The 19,044-nt window shown below is 39.2% G+C and overlaps 1 protein-coding gene across 1 annotated transcript; it reads right to left on the bottom strand.

Moving 5' to 3' along the window:
* Positions 1-9,892: 9,892 nt before the first annotated feature.
* LOC129722593 (2-aminoethanethiol dioxygenase) lies at positions 9,893-11,231 on the bottom strand. The gene has a single exon (XM_055676179.1). It carries the CDS (start codon positions 10,997-10,999, stop codon positions 10,277-10,279), a length of 723 nt encoding a protein of 240 aa, XP_055532154.1. The 5' UTR covers positions 11,000-11,231; the 3' UTR covers positions 9,893-10,276.
* Between the last annotated feature and the right edge of the window lie 7,813 nt (positions 11,232-19,044).

Genomic DNA, 19,044 nt, shown 5'->3' with positions numbered 1-19,044 from the left:
TTAATGATGCCAAATGTGTGTATGGAGTATCTGAGCTGATGTTTTTGGGACATATTTTGTCTTTAAATGGAATTAGACCCGCTACAGATAAATTAGAATCAATTCGTAAATTCCGTGAACCAAGTTCTAAAGAAGAAACTCGAAGCTTCTTGGGCTTAGTCAATTATATAGGCAAGTTTATCCCGAATTTAGCGACCTTAACTAATCCTCTCCGGCAATTGACTAAGCAACAGGAGTTCGTTTGGAACCAGGAGCATCAGAAAGCTTTTGATGCTCTGAAACATTCCATGGTAAACCCTACAACTTTGGGTTACTTTGACATTGGTGATCGCACTCAGTTGATCGCTGACGCAAGCCCAGTTGATCTTGGGGCAGTCCTTATCCAAATTAACAACCGAGGCCCAAGAATTATCTCATACGCCAGTCGAAGTTTGACAGACGTTGAAAAGCGGTACGCTCAAATAGAAAAAGAAGCCCTTGCATTAGTCTGGGCGGTTGAACGGTTTCATTTCTATTTGTATGGCCGTTCATTTGAGTTGATCACAGACCATAAACCATTAGGAACTATCTTCAGACCGCGATCGAAACCCTGTGCGAGGATCGAGAGATGGGTGGTCCGGTTGCAGGCGTATAAAGTAAGAGTTATTTATCGGCCAGGCAATTCCAATATAGCTGACCCCCTATCACGGTTAGCGGTCACAACTAAGTTGGACGGTAAAACTCTAGATGAATAAACGGAACATTACATACATTGGGTAACTTTAAATGCTGCGCCAGTTGCTTTGAAAATGACCGATATTGAGCGAGAGTCGGAAACGGATAGCTCAATCAAAGCTGTCAAGATTGCTTTGCAACAGGGTGTATGGAGTCCCTTCAAAATGTTTGAGACTGAGCTATGCTTCGCTGGAAAAATATTATTGCGTGGAACAAGAATGGTTATGCCACAGAGCATGAGAAGGCAAACACTTGACTTGGCGCATGAGGGTCATCCGGGCATCTCATTGATGAAGCAACGACTTCGAGCAAAGGTATGGTGGCCAAAACTAGATACACAAGTTGAAGCATACGTCAAAAACTGCCGAGGATGTATACTAGTAGCGGCCCCTGCTGCTCCTGAGCCGATGAAGCGTAGAGAGCTTCCATCTGCACCTTGGCATCACTTGGCAATTGATTATCTGGGCCCACTACCTTCGGGGCATTATTTATTAGTGGTGGTGGATTATTTCAGCCGTTATACTGAGGTTGAGGTTACGAAGAAAACAGATTCTGCTGAGACCATCAAGCGGTTGGACCCGATATTTGCTCGTTTCGGTAACCCATTTTCCATCACAGCGGACAATGGTCGACAATTTATAAGCGAGGAGTTTAAAGACTATTGTGTTTCGAAGGACATCAAGCTAATTCATACAACTCCATATTGGCCGCAACAAAACGGTGAAGTGGAGCGACAAAATCGATCCATTCTGAAGAGGCTTACGATCAGCCAGGCAACCAATGCTGATTGGGAAGTGGAACTGAATAAGTATTTACTGATGTATCGTTCCACCCCCCACTCAACAACTGGAAAACCGCCATCGGAAATGCTCCTTGGTTACAATATCCGTGATAAGGTTCCATCGATCCATCAACCGAAGGATATTGATGAGGAAGTTGTTGATAGAGACAAGGAGAAAAAAGATAAGGGAAAAACATATGCCGATGAGCGACGTAATGCTAGACCGAATCATATTGCTGAAGGAGATACAGTATTGTTGAAAAGGATGACGAAGGCCAACAAGTTGTCATCGAATTTTGATCCTGAGGTATTTAGAGTAATCAAAAGAAAAGGCGGAGATGTCGTGGTTGCCTCAGAAGAGTCTGGAGTCGAATATCGCAGGCACGTTTCTCATTTACAGCGCATCAACATCGATACTGGAACCTCAACCATTGAACCGGATACGAACCAGCCATCATCATCATCAGGACCAACCCTATCATCTAAAACATCGAATCCAAGCAGTGAAAAACGGACAAGTGAATCTACAACAAGCTCTGAGCCAAGAACCAAGCGGACAACACGCCAGCCAACGTATTTGCAGGATTATATTCACCATACTTAATTGCTATCGTATACTCATATTATAATAATCTAATAATCATATATTAAAAAAAAATGAAACAGGAAAAGTAATGTAGTATAGTAATCAGCCTATGTAGATGTAATATCCTATGATTCATGTGTGTGAGTAAAAGGCTAAGGTGAGAGAGTACACATAATAAAGGGAGTAGTGATTTAGACAGCAATCGGTAACGACGTGTTTGATTTCCTCTCTGACTGACCTCGATACTACAATATGTTAAATATGTATTAAATAATGATATGTTTTATTGAAATACTGTATTCGGCAATGTTATAAATTGTTTAACTGCAGTTCTGGAGAAAAAGTAACTTCCTTTAATAACAAAAGTTGAAAATAATTACAAGAAATGAGGACATTTTTATATATCCGTTGATTTTTTAACATAAATCTAACATCTCTTGATATCATGTGTCGAAATTTGCAGATGTCAAAATGAGTTGTGAGCATCTAATTAAATGTCTTTATTTGAAAGGCTTTAAGCTGGTTCGCCTCTGCTTTTAAATGATTTCTAGTCTGGATGCTGACTGTCAAGCTTCCGGTATTATTGCGCTAGAGTTTGTTGTTTCGTCTAGTTTCGCTAACTAAATTTACTAAAAATCCGGTCTAGCCTATCATATTTGGACAACAGTCGGCACATTATTACTTCATTTTTTAGTTTTCTTCATCCTCAGTGCGAATTGAGATGTCATTTACTCTTTCACGTCAGTAGAACATGGGATTTGAAAACAACATCGGCTCATAGAAACCAAACAACTAGCAAAGTTACCATGCGGGACCATCGAGCGGAAGAGGCATCGAGTAATAGAAATATCGACTACTGGGATTGAAAAAAATTATCTTACTGATCGAACTCTGCAGGTTGTCTATCAGAATTCAAAATCTGATAGATTTCCTGTCAGAGCAGGTGTACCTCAAGGTTCAGTCTTGGGTCCAGTCCTGTACAACATATTCACTTCAGATCTTCCTGATTTGCCTCCAGGATGCACAAAGTCATTGTTCTGCGATGACACAAGCATTTCCGTAAAAGGAAAAAGTCTTCGTGTCATATGCAGTCGATTGCAGAAAAGTTTAGATATTTTTTCTTCCTACTTGCAAAAGTGGAAAATCTCTCCCAATGCTTCTAAAACTCAAATGATAATTTTTCCGCATAAGCCTAGGGCTTCTTTCCTCAAGCCAAATAATAATCACGTTGTCAAGATGAATGGGGTTATTTTAAGTTGGTCCGACAAGGTTAAGTACTTGGGACTAATTTATGATAAAAAACTTATTTTCAAAGAGCACATTGAGAGTATACAAGCCAAGTGCATCAAATATACGAGATGTTTATATCCTCTCATTAACAGGAATTCTAAACTTTGTTTAAAGAACAAACTTTTGATTTACAAACAAATTTTTAGACCAGCAATGCTTTATGCTGTACCGATCTGGTCAAGTTGCTGTTCAACAAGGAAGAAAACGCTCCAAAGGATTCAGAATAAAATTCTGAAAATGATTTTGAAGCGTCCTCCTTGGTTTGGTACACTCGAATTACATAGACTTACTGGTGTTGAACCATTAGAAGCTATGTCAAATAAAATTATTAACAATTTTCGACAAAAATCGTTGCAATCCTCAATTGCTACGATAAGCTCTCTTTATAGCCAATAAGTTAGCAATTAAGTTAGTTGTAAGTTTACTTCCCCTTTTCTGACAAGTAGGTTTAAATCCCTACGAATGATAAGTCCTAATTGCGAAGGCAAACAAATCCTAACAATTAAAATTACAAATTTCTAACAGTGTTGAGAAGTCACCATTTGTGATTGGACACACATACTCATTATTTACTAATATTTATCATAAATACTTAAGCTACTAACAAATCCCCCCTTAATAAAAAAAGACTACTGGGATTGAGTTTGTATGGGAAATCGAAGGGACTGAAAATATCATCGAGTATAGGAAAATATCGACTTATAGAACATCGACTCATGGAGGTTTGACTGTAAATACCTCCCAATATGGGTATTTCCGGTGTCAGATTTATGCCAGAAAATCTGCTGAAAATGTCCGAATACCACCCAATATGAATATATTCAGAATTAGGGCGATGTACAGAAGCCAATAGTAGAGGATGTTGTCATTTCGATAAAACTAATCATTTCAAACGATTTGTTATTTGACTCTGATCATATCCTATGGCCGATTCGTCGTGCATTTGCAGACTAAACACATCGCAAGGAATCAATGAATTTGGAATGTTCAAATAGTACGACACCACATTTAAATTATGTTGAGGCCACATATATCGATCAAAGCAGGTATAGTTTCGAATAGTCTTTGAATTTCTTTTCTTTTCATAACTTTTGAGCCACATATCAAATTTGTATGAAGTTCGTTATTTGTAAGTTTGAGAGATGACTCGTTCGTATGACACTAGTCATGTTCAAATAAGTCATGTAATCTTTGAGATAATAAACTTTCGTTGTTTTAATAACATGGTAATACATAACGGTTGCTTAAGTTCTATTATAATCAAATGAAATGGGAACGTTTATGGCAGCTAAACAAGAAACCACGTATTCAATCATAATTCATCAGTCAACCCTTAACTAGCCCGCTTATCTGATAATAATATTAATCAATTCGGTTGTGTAGTTTCTGAGATAATGAAGTGTCGTGATTTTCACATTTCGGTACATTACAGACGAAGTTACAGTTCGATTAGAGTAAAATTCAATAGGGTGTTATGAGGCAGCTAGACTTATATATTGACGCTAAGAAACACTGCAAAACAAATCAATAGGGTCTTATGGGGCAACTAGACCTTTTTTTTGACACTGATTTTATGAAAATCGGTCCAGCCATCTCTGAGAAACATGAGTGAGATTAAACAGTCTTCAGAAGACGTTTCTTTTCGTAACTTTTGAACCACAGGTTCAATCTTTATAAAATTCAAAAGTTAAGGGTTTTTTAGGTAGCCTGTTCATTTGAAACCAATTTTGTTCAAATCGGTGTTGTCGTTTTAGAGATAATGATTTTTACTTTTTGATACATAACCTCTAAACTAAAAAGACGATTACAATAAAATTGAATAGGGTCTTATGGGACAACAAGACCTTTTATTTGCAATTAATTTCATGAAAATCAGTCCAGCCATCTCTGAGAAAAGTGAGTGAGAATAAAAACCGGAGCAGGGCATCACATGTGCAGACAGGAGAGCAATTTGGTCAATGTAGAGCAAGTGTCAAAATCCATCTATGTGGCGGACGCATCTGAGTTGGCGGTTGTAGCCGTGGGCAATGTAGAAATGGATGCTGATGTGAACAATGAGTGCTCGTCTTATGTGTTCCAGAGCTCGCGGTGAACCTATTATCTGTTAGTTGTATCTGCAAGAAGGGCTACCAGGTCATACATGAGGATACAGGAGATGTCATTGCCACGGGACGTGAAACGGACGGTCTCTACAAGTTGAATCGATTTGGTCAATCGAGTGCATGTGTGCCGCTCCACGCCATTAATCTAAAGGCGTGGCATAGACGGTTAGGCCATTTGAATGTGGACAGCGTCAAGCGATTACCCAGCATGGTGAAGGGAATGGATGTCCTGGAAGGCACAATAACACCATAACACTGGTCCATTCGGATGTGTGCGGACCGATGGAGCAAGCGTCGGTTGGTGACAGTAAGTATTTTGTCACCTTCATCGACGATGCCAGCAGGATGGTATTCGCCTACTTCTTGAGGACCAAGGGAGAGGCTTTCAATGTATTTCAGCATATTCGGAGAGACAAACAGGGAAGACATTGAAGTGCCTTCGAACCGATAACGGCAAGGAGTTCGTAGGTGAGCAGTTTGAAGATTACCTCAAAGTGCATGGAATTCGTCACGAGACAATAGTATCTTACAATCCGGAGCAGAACGGTTTGGCGGAGCTATGAACCGTACTATTCAGGAACGTGCCAGGTGTCTGATGTTCGATAGCCAATTGGGCAAGAAGTCTGGGCAGAAGCGTCTTAAACGGCGGTGTATCTCATAAACCGATTCCCGACGAGAGGTGTTGCCGTTACCCCTTACAAGAAATTCACAGGCAATAAGCCCGATTTATCGAACTTACGTGTGCGCAAGAAGTGGGACGCAAAGTCGATGCCATGTGTCTTGGTCGGCTATTCGGAGTGTTCCAAGGCATACCGAGTGTACAGTGCAGCAAACAACAAGGTGTTTGAAAGTCGAGATGTCATCATTCTGAATGAAAGACTGACAACGAAAGAAACTTTGGTCATGGCCCATGTACCCAAGGTAAAGCGCAAGAAGTGGGACGCAAAGTCGATGCCGTGTGTCTTGGTCGGCTATTCGGAGTGTTCCAAGGCATACCGAGTGTACAGTGCAGCAAACAACAAGGTGTTTGAAAGTCGAGATGTCATCATTCTGAATGAAGACTGACAACGAAAGAAACTTTGGTCAATCATTCGGATTTCAAAGATGAACCTATGCCAGTGTCAGATGAACTAGTGCTAGTTTTCGACGAGCAACTGAATGAGGACGAAGTTGAGCAGACGAAGGGAGACGAGAACGTTCCGAATGACGGCAGAGAGTCAGTTTGCAGCGGAGAGGAGAATCTTGTCGGACTTGACGTTGGAAGAACACAAGTCGGGCCAAAAAACCACCAACAATCGGCCGCGCTCCCCTCGCAACTTTCTCAAAATATTAGTCTAAGGCACAGCGAGAGGGAGCGCAAACGTCCAGGCAAATATATTGATTTCCATGTGACGTACAGCGTCCTTCCTCAGAAACTTATTCCAGTCCGGAGGTTCGGTCATCACCGCGCTCTCGTCACACTCGAAAGAAATTGTTCTGGACACAGTGACTGGGAGCGCCCAGTCCAAGGCAAGCTCAATTCAATCCCCGATAGCGGCAACAATCTTTCGCTGGCTTACAATCCACGGATCCCGGCAGATCCCGAAACAATGAAGCAGGCACTCGATCGGACGGATCGCGACCAGTGGATAGCAGCCATGCAGACGGAGTACCAGGCATTATGCGATAACGAGACGTGGAATCTCGTGAATTTACCAAAAGGGCGGAAGGCGTTGAAGAACAAGTGGGTGTTTGAGCTCAAAACGAACGCCGATGGGTCAATCGATTGCTACAAGGCAAGGCTTGTGATTAAAGGCTATTCGCAAGTCAGAGGTGTAGATTACAGCGAAACCTATTCGCCTGTTGTTCGCTATTCAACAATTCGCTATCTTCTGGCAATAGCAGTGCAGCACAATATGCAGGTACATCAAATGGACGCTGTGACGGCGTTTCTCCAGGGCAACTTAAACAATGAGGAAATATTCATGGAGCAACCAGAGGGATTTCAGAACAAGCGGGCACTACACAAGGTTTGCAGACTGAAACAGGCCCTCTACGGTCTGAAACAGGCTAGCAAGGTATGGAATAAGAAGCTGGACCAAAAGCTCCGTTGCATGGGATTGATTCGTTCCAACTACGACCCTTGTGTGTATTACAGCATCATCGGAGACGAACTAATTATCGTCGCAGTGTACGTAGATGACTTCCTTATAATTTCGAACGACCAACAGCTTATCAATGAAGTCAAGCAGCAACTTTGTTCCAATTTCAAGATGAAGGACCTGGGACAATCAGAGTGCTATCAGTCTTGCCGAAAAAGAAATTGGCTATTCAACAAGAACTAAGCATATTGATATCAGGCATCATTTTGTGCGTGAGCAGGTGGAGAAGAAAATAATCAAAATGGAACATGTCGCATCTAACCTGCAAGCTGCACACAGACGAACTCAAACAAATGTTACCGAACAAAGAATATTTGATTGAAAAACACCTTTACACTTTTTCCATGAGCGCTCATCAACATATGAAGGACTGGCAGTGCCTACTTAATTAAAAATGCTCATAACACTAAATAATTATGTGAGAAGGGGCGCCAAACCAATTTTCGCCTGCAGCTCCCTTCGTCCGCCCCTGGGTGTACTGCTGGCACGCACCAATGAGGTATACAAAGGTGAGGAAGAAGAAGACATTTGTCTGTATTAGTAACGAAAAAAAGGTAAATAGAAGCACGTGCTGGTGTTGTGACGTAGATCTCCAAAAACAGGAAAAAGCCATTAGAATAGTGTTCCGCATTGTTTAACGACGCAGGTAGGCATTTTCAGCCGTAAACTGTAATAACTTGTGAAAGTTTCTTGAAAAAAATGTACCGAACATTGATTTTTGGCCATTGTTTTTTGACTTCTACGTCATCACTGTTGACAAAAAAGAAGCCCTTTAAACCCGAGACTCAAACCATCTCCGTACCTTTCTATACTCCATTGGGTATGCACTAGAGATGGTCGGGTTTGATGTTTTTCAAACCCGTACCCGACCCAAACCCGCATTTTTTTTTTCGGTCGAAAGCCGAGCCCGACCCGAATCCGAAACTTTTTTTTTTCGTTCAAACCCGACCCGAACCCGAAATTTTTATTTCTTTGAAACCCGAACCCGACCCGAACCCGAAATTGTGAAACCCGAACCCGAGATTTCATAGATTTTATAGTCGGGTTTCGGGTTTTCATACCCAAACCCGACATTTTCAAACCCGAACCCGAAAATATTTTTTTCACAAAACCCGAACCCGACCCGTACCCGACACTTTCAAAAATTTTCAAACCCGAACCCGTCGGGTATGGGTCGGGCTCGGATTTCGGGTTTGAAAACCCGAAACCCGACCATCTCTAGTACGCACTGCCCAGCCGTTCACCATCCATTAGCATTATAAAATAAATGAAAAGTTGAGTTGAAAAAATCAACTATTTCGAGTTTGGTTTCGGGGTTTGCAACCGATGACGAGCTCACTTTTTGTAGCCGTAACAGATGTTTTCAAGTGGTTATAATCTTACTAGCGTTCAACGGATCGCAAACACGAATGCCTTGATCGGCAGGTAACGTGTTGCCCACTCTTGAGGCCTGATAATAAGAATATTTTTCCGTAATAACTAGTCAAAAAATAAGCTGAAAAATGTATATATTAAACCAATTACAAGCTCACTTCCCGTTGGGTCCAGGTTTTCTATATTGAGAAAATGTGCGAAAATCAATCGCATATTTGGTTAAGGTAGCCGTAACGTGCAGACAGAGCGACAGTTAGGCCTTTGCCATTCTGAACGCCAACGCGAACGATAGCCTTGCCGTGGGTTAGTGAACAGCCGTAAGTAGAGATGTTCATTAACCTCGCCCGATCGCTCGCGTTGGCGTTCAGCATGGCAAAGGCCTTATTGTTATTCAGAACTTGATGTAACATCCGCAGCGGTTTCAATGTCGTAATGCAATGTATTGATTTCCATTACACATATGCAAAAAATCAATAATTTTGCAAAAATACAACCGATGTCACGGATGTGTACTACGAAAAGAGAAGCTTCCGTCTCTGTTTTTAACAGACTGTTAATTGAAAGAAATGACTACGAAAAAAATGTGGTTGCATAAAAATCTCATTTTTTATCATCTGAATTACTGTTACGGCAGTTGAGAATGCAACTGTGATCACGTAGAATGTAACCCAAATTTGAACTCAGGCACAGTTTGGCAGGCATGTTAACTACTACTCCATTCGCCATTCGATCGAAAAAATGACACTTTGGATTCAGGGTGTGTTCGTAGCAGCTCGCTATTAGTGAGGCCGAGGCCGTTTGGGACCCATTTGTTTTACATACCTATTACTCCGTTTTAAAAATTATATGTAATAACATAGAGGCATGAGGTGATACAAGCTTTTGTAAATGAAACAGTCGAATATTTATTTAAGATAACTTTTACACTTGAACGTAAGTAGACAGTATCTATAAACTAATTTATTTTCAATCTAATATTTTACAAATAACAACAATTTTGTTAATTGTGAGCTCACGGCAAACGGTCAGTGGCATTTTAATTTGATTTGTTTGTGTTTAGTTCAAATATTTTTGAATCTCACTTAGCTATGTAAAATCGCAATAATTTTAAAAATCAATATTAAAAATGTACCAAATGATTCACTAATGTTCTGATACAATTGCGATTGTAACATTATAAAGTAAACAAAATTAATATTGAAATGATACTCAGTAACATTGGTTTCAAACATATCTACACTTCATCTGGGCATTTCCTTTTGCTCATCTTAATTTACAGGAAGTGTTTCTAATCGCTGGTTGCATTAGCATACATAAACTCCGGCGTTTCAAACTGTTCAGTATCACAGTAATAATGCTCTGGTGTGGGAATCTTCTCCAGTACCATTCGTTTGCGGCCAGTGTTACTAGCCCCATCACCTGGGAGCAATAACTTTCTATAGAACGAACAAGTACGTCTTCCATAAACAGGAATATCGGCATTATATGGTGGACTCAAAATGTCGAAGAATGCTGCAGGACCACCGATTGCAGTTATCTCGTGGTAATTACGTTCTGTTGGTGTTAACATAGCACAATCGCCTTTCTCAGGACTAATCATTTTTGCCTGCTCCACATCGACTAATACATGACGCAACTCATCGCCATCACGAATTCCTTCACGGCGATCTATTTCGGTGAAACTTTGTATCTTTACCGTTCCGGCGACTACTCTTAGCAGACCATGCATCCGTGGGTGATCATGCAAGGGCATTGTGTAGTTTTCTCGTAGAACAAAAACAGACATCGTAAAGCAGGTGTTTTCGAAGATATCTATAAAGGTGCATGGAGCTTTTAATGGTTGCTGAAATGTCTCGTGAGCTACTACCGCAGGATCCAAATTCAGATCGTGCAGAGTAAGCTGTTCCACCAAAGTTCGCAAATTCTGTAGGTTACTTAGAAGCCGATCTGCATTGGTTTGTTCAAATGTGATTTTTGCTTGACGAAAAATTCGTGCAAACAGAGTGGTCATTCCGCTTGACGCTTCACTTATGTTAACAGGCACCGATAGCTTCTACCTAATAGGTTCTTTTGTTCTGTTTTGAACGATTACTGCGGAAAATCTATTTGCAGCTGCACTTAGCAGCACATTTTTTATGATTCACACAAAATACCTGGTCTTATCATTTAGTACTTTAGCAAAAAAAGCTGTGTGCAAATTTCACTTTCCCTTCTTATTTTCGGTTTTTTATGGTATATAATGACAGCCGATAAAACTGTCAAAACCGCGTACTCTCTCATAAACATAAAGCACCGGTTAACAGGTTCGTATGCACTGTGCACTTCATCGCTCCATGAATAATTTTTGAAATGTTTTCCTTCCAAGTAATGAGAACAATTTTTTCAGCAGTTTTAGACTTTTAGATGGCATAGAATTATTTTGTTTCATATGGCATACTGGTCAAAATGAGTGTCTGTTTTAAAAAACGGTATAAAATATATAAATAACCGAATAATGGCGCACATTCTTTTATAAACCAAGCAAATTTAAAATTAATCTTTATAACCATTGATTCAATAGTTCATGAGGAATTCATACATTATTTTTTAGTTAATCCGCTATGGACATTTTCAAAAACTATCCAGCTTTTTACACGCCATAATGGCAGACGCTGTAATAAAAAATTCGTAATATGTTATCCACTTTTGACAACAGTTTCTCTGCTTACGTCAGTTTGACTCTTTATGTACAGTCGCCGCTCGATAACTGCAAGACTTTTAACTGCAACGCTTTTTAACTGCAAGACCGATAACTGCAACAACTTTGCAGTTATCGAACCGCAATCCGTCAAATTTGATGTGAATGTCATATTTGACATTGAAGCGACAGATCTCGCGGGGGGATTCTAGATACATTCGAAAATGAAAATTGTTGAATACTAGAAACATTTCAGAACGATTAATTTCTCTAGATTTTTTTTTCGATTTCGTTTACTTGTTGTCTCTTCATTCTGGATGGGAGATTATTAATCTCGACTATTAATCAATAAAGCGAAATCACCATGTTATGTGGTTCACTTTCCGTAATTATTATAAGAGAAAAAAAAATATCCTTTGTGCATTGTTTGGCTAGCTTTCACTACTCAGCGAGGCAGTGCATAGTAGAACACAAACAATATTTTGTGACCTAGCGTTAAATAGACCATTTTACGAACAGACAGGTGTCACGGATCCTGCTGGCATTGATGTTGCTTTTAGTTGCGTTATGTCAGCCAGCGGTTCCGAGCTTTCTGTCAAAATTTCATGCAAGAATTGAGTTTCAGAAACGTCTCGTAAAATGGTCAATTGTAGTGATGAACTTTATCTTTGCCCGAGTCTTCGCCTACATATTGGTTATGTGAAGTAGTTCCTAAAACGCATTAAATTATGATGCGGAGATATGAATATCAAATTGATTAATCGAAAAGCTTTACTATTTTAGTTTTCTGATATTTTTTGCAACTATCCCATTAAAAAAATACATATCAACATCATTGAAAACAAAAATGGTAGTGACAGACCCCCTCTCTAAATTTTGGCATGTTTCAAGTGTTGCAGTTATCGAACAAACATGTTGCAGTTGTAAACATGTTGCAGTTATCGAACGTCGACTGTATTTCGAAAGCAAAACAATAAATCTGGAAATATTAGTGTTGCCGAAACTGCCGAGACTCCAGAAATCACGAAGCTGACATCAAGGGGTTCGTGTGGCTGTCAAACTCCATACATTTTCCATCTACCAATCATTGATTCTGGTACCAGCGTTTCTGGTACCCACTTTTCGGTTGGTTTGCCCTAAAACTAGTGAAACAGAGTAAACGTCCCAAATTGTCGGTAAACTTATTCTCGAATAAATATCGTTTTAGATGGAAAAAACAAGAACTCAACCAAGCTTAGGGAAATGACTGGAGAGCGATACTATCCAGCTTTTTACGCACCATAATGGCTGTCGCTATAATGCGTGTTCGTAATATGCGAACCTCTCTGCTTACGTCAGATTTGCGATTTCTGAAAAATTGGTAACAAAAATGTTGCCAGATATATTTTACTTTTGATAAAATATATGAAGACTTCAAACTGACGTAAGCAGAATTGTCAAAAGGGTTGGTAATTTATTACGAACTTTGCATCATAGCGTCCGCCATATGGCGCGTAAAAGCTGGATACTGACGACTTTTCTCTCTCTTCACTCTAACAGCCTCATGCATGAGCTATTCATGAGAGCTCACATACAGCTACAGCTTAAACAAGGCAAAGAAACTGTCTTGTGTTGCGTACGGTACGACAGCTCATTCTTGCGCATGTATTTTGTTCGTTCGGACATGACAGCCTAGTTTGCTCATTTTGAGGATATCCTGTTCCTGTTGACAGTCTGCTGATCGGCTGCGGCTGTCGTCGACTTGCATTTTTTCGTTTCTCCTTTTTCACAGGCCGGTGGCATATTGAATACAAAGCAAACCGTTTCCATTGTTGATATTATTCCCCACGTAAGAAAAAAAATGCTTCGCACCATCTCTCTTTCATTCTTTAATCGGCCTTACTGTCGTGATCATAATCACCTGACATCCCGCTCGGATTCGTGTTGAAGGATATCGGAAGATTACAGGCTGTCATTCGCGTTAGCTTGGAAATACCAACAGACATATGAAGATGAAAAATAACAGTCCGTATGGAGTTGCATGTGTGCTGTCGTCAGCAGGGCTGCCAAGTATACAGATTTTTCTGTATTATACAGATTTTTTGACCACGATACAGAAATGATACAGAATGCAGAATTCATACAGAATATTGATTTTTAATACAGATTTGTACAGATTTTTAGCAATCGATTTTTTTTATTCTTTCTTATTTTCCGTTGATCTAGTTCCGCCACTCGTGGAGGTGACTCCACCCAGTACCCTAGCTTACGACCCGTTGTTCAACGGACCGGCGCACATAGGAGTAAATACGTTTAAAACCTGATCAAAAGTGAAAAATTCAAAGTAAATCAACTTTGTATTGCAGTGTTTCATTTTGAAGTTTGATGTATGCTTGATCACTTGACAGCTCATCAACATCCTAAAGTTATGTTTACGGTCTTAACGAGAGGTTTGGACCGACGGCAATTCAACAACTTTTTGTGCATGAGAATGACGCTTTGATACCGTGAGCTAAAATATAACGTTCCGAAGATAAACAAGTGATTTTTAAATTAAACAACGATGGAGATTGTTAAAGAAGGTTAATCGAACAGAAATGTGTACTTAGCATGTATGCTAGTCTCTCCAAATACCCAGATGTTTGTCAAAAACGCAAAATATTTGTTTTATAAGTTAACTCAAAATGGGATAAGTTATGTTTCCGGCAAAATCCGGTTGAACGGCTTATATTACGTGGAAGTGCTAATATGTTTGGTTATAATGGTGAAGAAAAACCTTCCGGATGCTTCCGGTTTCGTGTTTTATCGCTATGTGAAAATAATCAAGAAATTCTGATTTTTTCGCTTCTTGGATAGTTGTAGCCTTGGTTACCCAAATGAAACTTTGTCAAACGACTGAAATGTGTACTGAAAAGTCATTTCATGATAAATTCAAGTATTTGGATGAATTTGACCCGACTATGACTGAATTTAAATTTCATTTTAAGAAATGTCACCCATTACTTTAAGGTGGGTTACTCCATGCAAAAAAGTTATCCAAATCCACCCATTAGTTTTTATTATCACAATATGATACCTTTTCAGTGCAAAAATTTTTATAAAATAATTATGATCAGGTTTGATGTTCTAAGTGTTCCACTGTGCGGCGCCAACGGCTTTACTTCCTCATGCGATGGAATGCGTGATCCCAGAGATTTTTCGCCTCAGAAAATCTCCCGGTGTCGGCTAGGACTAAACCTAGACCAGTTGGGTTGGATGTGGGAGGATCACCCCACCCCACAACCATCGACACCCATGTCGGCGTTGGGATTCTAACCCAGGCGTCGAGCGTGGTTGTTCGAGTTCTGCTGGGCGTCTGGCATTTGCTAAGCGGGAAATTCCTTTTGTTTGATTTTTTCTGAACATTCGACGTTTGGCTAAGCGGGAAAACTTTGGAACAAAAATACCGGATTCTATTGCCTTTCTAGCAGAAAAAACAAGGTTAGACCTGAGTTTTCTTTCAGGAATTTTACCCAACCTTTTTACGGTTTCAGGCGAAGTTTAAATGCCAAGCCCAGTTACCGCAAACCAGAGCACTTGTAAGCACACGAACAGAATACAGAAAAATACAGATTTTTTTTACGGGTGCATACAGATTTTTCAAAATAAAATTTGGCAGCTCTGGTCGTCAGTTGCTGTCGAACTGTTCACCGAACGTGTGAGGAGCGGAGAGAGCTGTGCATTTGTTTTCAGTACAATGTGCACTTTCAATGAATAAGATAGGTTTTGTAAGCATTTGAAATGAAATATTGACGCCGTGATGAAATGAAATATTGACGCCAGGGAACTATAAACGTCAACATTTTGCCTACCAATCATCAAGATTGGTAGGTAAAATGTTGACGTTTATAGTTCCCTGGCTGACATAAGCAGAGAGGTTTGTAAATTATGAACTCGCATTACAGCACCCACCATTATGGTGTGTAAAAAGCTGGATTTACACTATTTTACAAGAACGAGTATATTTAGGACGACGTGCACGACGGTGAAAACTACTCGCATTTTATACCGAATTTGTGTAATCAATGGTTTGGAAGCCGGGTGCATCGTCATACAAAAAAAAACTACAGAATGTTCACATGACTCTGAATGAAAAAAATGAACCGCTAATAAAAGAAAAAAAGTTCTTTCGAATAATGAGGCTTACACGACTTACATACAAGTATGATTTTTTCTATAATTTCCGAAGCTTGTAGAATTTCTTCCGTTGTGCTAGCCTGACATTAAAAAGAAGAATATGAGATTGAACGTCTTGACAATGTACTAGCTATTTATACAAACAATATTGCGACTTTTACACCAATTTGGACTACCCCGAAATACACGATTATCACAGTCGAATCTCGCACACGATTTCGCAGTTTGGGTGATGGGTATCGATACTAGCGTTATCGAAACGCTTGACAGAAATATTTTATTATACAGACAAAAAAAATCTATCATGACTGCTACCTTGGTAGGTTAATGAAAAATCACTCCAGCAATGGTCAGTGCTTGACACCTAAATATATTAATAAAGTATACTTGAAACCGTGAGGTCTGGTATCGATACAATGACAATTGAGAAAGTATCCATACTCAGTATCACCCAATCAATCATGTAACACTTAGTTTTGTTTTGATATTCAACCTAATTTTCAACTAAAGCTGCTCAAAAATATATACTTAACGTTGCAAATGAAAAACAAAACAAATAATGAACCCAAAAAAACTGCCACTGCGCTACTGAGGTGTCAATTCGAAAGAGCGAAATAATAAATTGGGCTACTGAGGTGTCAATTCGATAGAGCGAAATAATAATAATTGAATGATTACCACAAAAGTCCAAATAGTCATGCAAGGGGCAAAAACTGAGTAAAACATCTTTTGCACATTGAATGGAAATTCATTCTGAAGAGAGCATGTGTATATTAAGTAACGCGCACACGTAATATACAATTATTCCCAATATTTAGCAAAGTAGCATCCCGCATAAACAAAAACCATAAACGGATTATAGTCCAGATGGTTTTACGATAACCCACATGGTTGTGACTATACCCCGAACTAGTTGTTAGGCACGTTTTATGGTTATCGATTATGCGGGATTATGTCAAACTTATGCACGCACACGCTCGTAAATAATAACTCTAAAATGAGTAACATTTGACGCATTTTCGTAAAAAGTGGAACAACTCTTAAATTGAGTAACTCCACAAATATTCAAAACTGAGTAATACTAGGCGTCTTTAAAATGAGTCATTATTACTCAAAATTTGAGTGCGACATTACTCATTTTTTGGATACAGTTCAGTTTCATTACTGGCTAGAAATCCGCCACGGCCAATAAACGACAGCACATGTTCATCAATAATTACCTTGTAATAAAAGTAAACAGTTATAATGCCTTCTGAGGCGCACACAATTAAAAAACATATATCACAAACTGAAGCACATCATAATCACCTTTCAAAATGGACGTCGTTATATGCGACGTTACATGTGAGCATGTGCACGCTCGTAAATAATAACTCATGAACTGAGCAACTCTGACTCAGTTTAGAACGATGTTCGTAGACGTCAAAAAATGAGTAGAAGTTCTTGTTGATTTTGAGTAACTTTGACTCTCTTTTGAGTTTCCTTCATATAACTTCTTTTTGAGTACCGTCGCATATAGCGACTCCCATTTTGGATGCGATTCTTATGTGCTTCAGTGTAACTTCAGTGTAATGTGCTTCACTGTAACATATTATTTTTTGATTGTCTAAGCAACAGAAGGCATTATAATTGTTAATTTTTATCATCAGGTATGATTATTAATGATTATTTAGTATCGTTCATTGGTCATAGCGTATCCAGCTTTTTACGCGCCATAATGGCGGACGCTATAATGAAAAATTCGTAATATGTTACCTACCCTTTTGACAACTCTGCTTACGTCAGTTTGACTCTTCATGTGTTTCGCGAGTAAAACAATTAATCTGGCAACAATAATGTTGCCAAAACTGCAGAAATCACGAATCTGACGTAAGCAGAGAGGTTACGAACGCGCATTATAGCACCCGCCATTATGGTGCGTAAAAAGCTGGATTGTATCCATAGTACTGAAACTGAGCTGTACCCAAAAAATGAGTAATATCGTACGCAAATTTTGAGTAATAATGACTCATTTCCAAAGACGCCAACTCCGTTTAAGGAACCATTCAAATATAACATAACGCGGAATTTGACAATTTTCAATACCCACCCACCCCCACGTAACGCAATTTTACATGTTTGCCACACGCAATGTAACGCTTCTCTGAATACCCCCCCACCCCTGAGCGCGTTATGTATTATTTGAATGATCCCTAAGAGTTGTTCCACTTTTTACGAAAATGCGTCAAAAGTTACTCATTTGAGAGTTATTATTTCCGAGCGTGCACAGCTTTCTGTTACTTGTGGGAATTCACCTACCCGATTCGGGTTATTCGCGTTGAAAGAGATTTTGAAGGCTGTTCGCACCTACGTGAACTCTCATATGCAATTGTCAAAATGTGCGTGATGACAAAAGCAAAAATATTTCCTTCCTTCTTTTTCGCATGCAAAAACCAAACAAATATCAGCAACACCGTCAACGCGAATAAGGCAATCCACGAGGCAGTTGCGATCAGCTGATTTCAGTCTGTTTTCAACTTATGACAGCTTTATGTATGTTCGATCGGTCTCAACTTGGATGCAATCTGGATCCAGAAGCGTGAAAAACAAATGTTATCCGATCGGTAGCTCCAGTATCGTGAGTGCCAATCCTAAATGCAACAATATAAAATCACTTTTGATATTATTGCCGACATTAAAAGATTTCGGTTTTGGCCGTGTTTTGATTTTACAGCTTAAAAAACAGCAACAATAACAAACGTACAAGCAAAAAAACGTCACCCGTGGATTGCCTTACACTGAAAGAAATCGACACGACATTATAAAGTGTTTTGCACTTGAATTCGCCCTACTGGTCAAAACATATAGAATTCATATGCGAAACACTTTAGAATTATTCATTGTGCAACACCTTATTTTCAAAAGGAAAACACTTTCAATTCTGGTGTTATGACATATAGACATAAAGTGTTTGGATTTTAAATCTCAAATGAATGTTTACCGAGCTTCGAATGATTTTTATTCGATTTTAAAATGAAAACAGTTTTACATGGATATGATTGCATATAATATTTTTTATTTATAAAATTAAAATTTCACTATAAAAAATCCATCATTAAATATAAACTATCCTTTTCTGTCGGAGAAGCCTGTAAAGCAAACAAAGATTTAAATTAGTTTAATTTAAATAATTGATGTTTTAGTAAACAAATACTTGCCTCTAGCGTAAAGATGTTTTCATCAAA

The sequence above is a fragment of the Wyeomyia smithii genome, chromosome 2 (assembly GCF_029784165.1).
Source record: "Wyeomyia smithii strain HCP4-BCI-WySm-NY-G18 chromosome 2, ASM2978416v1, whole genome shotgun sequence".
Taxonomy (NCBI): domain Eukaryota; kingdom Metazoa; phylum Arthropoda; class Insecta; order Diptera; family Culicidae; genus Wyeomyia; species Wyeomyia smithii.
The sequence above is the reverse complement of the archived record's forward strand: the minus strand, read 5'-3'. Positions and strand labels throughout refer to the sequence as shown.